A 5561-nucleotide genomic window follows, 5' to 3' on the forward strand; every position below is an offset into this window, starting at 1 on the left:
TGTGTAGTGGCTGAGGTGGGTGAACATTGCCTGTAAAAACAGTGTGGTGGGTTTAAACAGAGGGTGAGTCATGTTGAGTTTTTAATAGGTTTGATGGGTACATTTGTAACAGCAATGTGTGAAAACAAAACTGCAGTTAGCCCCAAGTTAGCCAACTTGGTATACATACATGAAATAATCACAATCTAGACTTAAAGTACATGGAAATTAGAGTACAGTTTTCTAAACTGAGACGCAGTCTCAAATTAAGCCACTAAATTATGTGTTTCTGCCCAGTGACATTGTAATAGACGCTAGTGTTCACAAGGACATGAACTGCATCTCCAAAGTTTCTTTACCAAATGTTCATTTTCTCCACACAACAGAAGAGCTCTACACAGAGAACAAAAGTGCAGCCACAATACGGGCTCAGACCTAACCTGGCCTCCAAGGCAAGAGGTGGGGCGGGGGGCCAGAAGTCCTCCCCCCCCCTCCCCTTCTGTCACTGCAGACTGCTCACAATCATCATAGTTCCCTCATCAGAAAGGGACCATCTTAACCTCACTGTCAAAGTAAGTTGCAACATTTAAAAGAAAAAAATTGACAAACTTTCAAGGTTTAAAAATGTCATTTATAACTTCCCTCTGTCCAGGCATGTTAGCTTTCCTTCCTTGTTTTGGGATTGGGGCAGATGTCTTGGAGACATATCTCTAGAGGAAGTGAGAAGATGTATCATTTGGATGAACATACCCTTAGAATGCCATCACATGTAGAGTAGACTTCTTTTATTTTGCATCATTTCCTTTAGGACCATGCTGTGTGATTCCACCCATCTACTACAAATAATTAGCCAGTGTGTGAGTCTAAATAGTGCCACAGCTGTTTCTGTAAAACATCACTGCATATCAACATCCTGCGCACTAAGTGATGTCATGTAGAGTATGTAGTATGCTCCAGATGCTTTAGCATGTGGCTATGTTTTTGTGACAAATGCCTGTATGTGTATACAAACATCAGAACATGAGAAGAGAGCTTACACAACATAATCAACTGCCCCACAATGCATTGCGGCTCTTCAGACTGCAGGCAGATGGTTCAATTATTGCACTGTTGGATAAAATAATCAGGCATGATGGTTGATGGTACGATTAAGAGCTACAGTATTAAACAATAATCGTTTTATTTTTCATTCCATGGTGGCACGGACCAGTGACATTACAATCGATGGTCATGTAGGCTAAAGTGATGTGGACCTGCGGTCATGTGATCTAAACAGCCATGCAGTCTGTTATGCAGAGAAAACATATTGCTTGATACTTCAGTGTAAACTATCAATCTTGTTGACAGCTGGTGATAGCATACTGGTTAACTCAGTATATACAGATCAGTATGTAGTGTGCAGTACGGTGCTGACTTCCAACATAGTTACTGTTTCTAGAAACACCAAAAGCAATTCATCTTATCAGACTCTGCTGAAGTGAGAGTAGAGTGAGTTTTCAGACTGAACATGTCAATGTATGAAATAATGCACGATTGTTTAACTACTATTTCTCTTATTTTGAAAAATATGTTTGGCGATAATCAAATATGTTTCCAGGAGCAGAGCGTTCTGCAGTGAAATGATGTCCGTGTATTATTTGCATTAAATAGGCTGCGTGAAGCACTAGTATGATCATAAAGGAACAGATGCACATCATGTTTTAGCCATGAATAAAACAAAAGCATGAACACCAGGCACGTCAGGGCCGCAGCGGTCTGACAAGCTGGAAACCTTTTTAACAAATCACTTTTTTCAACAGCTGAGTCTGACCCAGCCTTCCTTTTTTTGGTGATTCAAAAATGGACCAGACTGAAATTAAAGGGTCTGAGCAGCCAACCACCCGAGCCACTGCAACTTAGCCACAGCTAGGAAGGGGCGGATGTGAATATAAAAAGTGTCTATTGATTTATAGCTCCTGCCCATGTGGCAATGGAGAGGAGCTAATTGATAACCCAAAACATGCAACATTATATTTGGTTTATTTTGTAGGTTATGGTAATTAAACTTGAAATGTAAGGACTGTTATGAGTCCGTAATTGTATTCTGATATCTGATATTTAATTGTGCAGGTTTCCAAAATAATATCTCTTGGTAGATTTTATTTCAGAAACTACATTAATATACAATGTGAACCAAAAATACCGACCATCTGAGTTCCTGTTAAGCCATGCCACATTTTTGCAAACATATAGGCCTCTTATAAAAGCTTCTACATTAAAAAAAAGCTATACAGTCATTTTAATGTAACCTTCAATAAATAGTCTAAGCAGCGAAGGCCACCTGCTTATTAGTGGGGGATAAAGCGAAGAGCGATACTCCCAACTCACCTCACAGACAGAACAGGTCATGTGTTGGGGGGGGCTGACGCGAGGGATTTGGGGAGAGGTGTCATCAGTCAGTGTTATTTCTTGCTGCGTAGCCGTTTGGACTGTCGGGGGCGCTCTGAGCTCTTTCTGCTGCGTTTGAGTGATTCCCCCCCCTCGCCCTCATGCCCTGTGGACCCACTGCTACTTGCCGACCCCCCAGCAGACGTGGCGGCCGCAGCAGAGGACACGGCGGCGCTGCTGGAGGTGGAGGGGGCCGCCCCCCCCATGGCAGCAGCACTGCTGTCCATCAGCTCGCGGAGCTTGTGCTCCAGCTCGGCCAGCCGGGCGTTCTGCTCCCCGATCACCTGCGTCTGCTCCTGCAGCTTCTGCTCCTGGTCCTGCAGCTGCTTCTGCTGCTCCAGCTGCTTCACCCGGATCTCCGTCATCTCCCGCCGCAGCACCGTCATGGATGTCCCGTTCACCTTCACCTGCTGCTGCACCTTGGTCATCTCAGAGCGCGACGGCGTGTTCTTGGCCAGCAGGGACATGGTGGTCAGAGAGGTGGAGGGTCCGGCCACTGGAGGAACAGGACAGAGGGTCAGGGGTCTTCACTACAAACTGCTACACACGCAATAAGAGACGCTGCAGGGTAGAAGGAAAATGCAAAACATTTTGTCTTGAAGAATGTGCCTAAACTGAAACTAAAAAACTGTTTTTGTATAGATTAATCAGTCAGGTATTTTTTTCAATTAAGGAATTTAAAAATAAATACAATCTGTGTGAATTATCAAATGTCTACTTTTGTATAGCCATTGATGTAGCATGATATAAACAGCAACATAAAGCATCACACTGGGGAAGCATAAAACACAACCATTTCTTGAACAAAATAATCCAATAATTGTGATTGAATATACAGTACGTCTGATAAATTAACAGTTGGAGCTAATGCAAAAAAAGCCACCTCAACAGCAACAGTCGGACACAAGGTTGAACAAACAGAACACACTGATGTTTCAATGATTGATGAGTCACATGCCAGCAGACATTAATAGTCTTTTAGATGGGAAATTAAAGTGGGATAACCCTTCCACAAACAGAGACTCACTGTTTTTTGCCTGTAACCTTTTTGCCACAAAAGACTATTTATTTTTTATGTGAAAATAAGCCTCAGTGCTGAAAGGACAGACATTATGTGAATATTCAACACCTCACAGTGAGGCTTGGGCCCCCATGAGAGCTGCTTTTGGTGACTTTTCTTTTGAACTCTCGTTCTTAGTGCCCACAGAAACACGTGTCAACTACCTGGTGTGGAGCCAATGAGGCGCCCGGACAGGTCGGCCCCCGGCAGCTTCTTCTTCAGGATTGGGACAATCTTCTCATCAAAGTACTCCATGGCCATGGAGGAGATATCCCTCAACTCCTGCAGGACCTCATGAGCCCGCTGGGGGGCTCGAGTGGAGTTCACGTAGCGCAGCACGCGGTAAATCTCATCTATTACCTAAAAAAACAAAGACACACGACACAGCAGATAAGATAGTACACCAGGAGAGGACTGAGGACCTCAGAGCCTCTCCTGTGGACAGCTCGAGAAACTAAGAAATCACATCGTGGCACAAATCAAAACAGATGAGTGTGAGCTTCTTGCTCTCCTCTGTGAGGAAGACTCCTGCTGCTGCAGTGGAGAGCAGCAGAGGCAGCTCACCTTTCCAGGGATGAAGCAGCAGAGATTGGAGTCCACGTATTTCATGAAAGTCATGTTGAGCAGAGACAGGCGCGTCTCCACGGCAGCCAGGATGTCTGCGTGACGGGCCAGAGAATGATTCCTCCTCTCAGACTCTCGCCTGGAGAAAATTCAGATAAACACACAGGTGATGGTCGTTTTTTAACAGAGAACACATTTTTTTATTTTTTTTATTTTTAAAAAAAAAATGGTGCATGACAACTGCATCTTGTCCCTGAGCTACACAGTGCAATGGAATAAGTCAATGTTCTACCACTAAGGAGAAACAGGTTTAATAAGGCGGGGTAAATTCTTTGATGAATTGTGATTCTCTCTTTTATGATTCAAACAACGCGTCTGCATCAAAAGCGTTCCTAAATAGTTTTCAGCTGGGTCAGCAGTTAATCTTCCGACTTTGTCTGGCTGTTCACATTCCACATCGTCTTTTAAAGCATTTCAGCACAGTTTTCTGAGGGATATTAATTGGAAACAAGTTTACTCAGAATAAGAAAGACACAGAAGACAGAAGGTTTCGCCTGGTTAGAGCATCAGACAGAGGTTATGAACCTGCTTTGAGTTTTAGACTCCTTGTGATGAGCCCTAACACACACATTCAAGTCAAACAGCAGCCAGCACATTGTGGTTCTTTACCTCAGCTGTGAGAGAGCACATGTACAGTATTCAGCTTCAATCTACATGTCTGTGTACACTGGCAGCACAACAGCCTTTTAACAACTTTTTTTTTTTTTAAACTGGTGGGGACACTTTTTTCAGATTAAAAAAAACACTAGTGCATTGAGCCCCCGCAAACACATACATACATCATATGCTTGTTGCTTACAATACTTTTTTTGACTATGGTATTCTGCTGCAAAGCTATTCTCGATTCAATTATTACTATAATATCCAACGTGGTCTCTGTTCCTCCAGATGTTCTATTGTGCAAATAAACCTTCTCAAAGTGTACAATTCTTTGTGCACACTATTTTCAGAATATTTTTTACAAATATCCTAATGCAAGGTGGTGGGGACATGTCCCCAGTATAAATGACCTGTGACCTCACTGTCTTTTTAGTCTCTGTCCTACTACTGAACTAAGAGCACATGTAGTAGAGAGGCTGTAGCTGCCGTCACCCTGCTATGAGAAAGTAATCTTAGCCACAGATTGAGGTACTTTAGGTATTTGATAATGATCATTTTAATACGAAGCAATACAATAGTTAACAAATATATAAAAGCTACATCTACATCAGTTTCAGCATCAGAGGCAAAAGTAACCTATAATTGCCCGTCCACACAGGCCTGGAGACTAAACGCTCATTTCCTGAAACAATGACGCCATAGCCCCGCCTCTCCCCACCTCTCCTGCTCACCCCCGCATCATTGCTGATGCGTTTCGCCAACAACATCAACAACAATGGCGGATCACAGGGTCGTCAGTCCACACAAATGCCTCCCTTCTTGCACGAATAACCGCCATCTTCTACCTTGTTTGTTTGTTTATGCCTTATGC

At 43.2% G+C, this 5561-nt stretch overlaps 1 protein-coding gene across 1 annotated transcript; it reads right to left on the minus strand.

Annotated features, from left to right (window-relative positions):
• Nucleotides 1–2000: 2000 nt before the first annotated feature.
• Nucleotides 2001–4177, minus strand: fbxo28 (F-box protein 28; the record flags this gene model as incomplete). Its single annotated transcript, XM_010791449.1, has 3 exons — nucleotides 2001–2902; nucleotides 3631–3826; nucleotides 4031–4177. Coding segments are annotated over 3 exons (825 nt in total), but the record flags the coding sequence as incomplete, so codon positions are not given.
• Nucleotides 4178–5561: the final 1384 nt, after the last annotated feature.

Source organism: Notothenia coriiceps, unplaced genomic scaffold, assembly GCF_000735185.1.
Source record: "Notothenia coriiceps isolate Sejong01 unplaced genomic scaffold, NC01 NC01_scaffold00035470, whole genome shotgun sequence".
NCBI classification, from domain to species: Eukaryota; Metazoa; Chordata; class Actinopteri; order Perciformes; family Nototheniidae; genus Notothenia; species Notothenia coriiceps.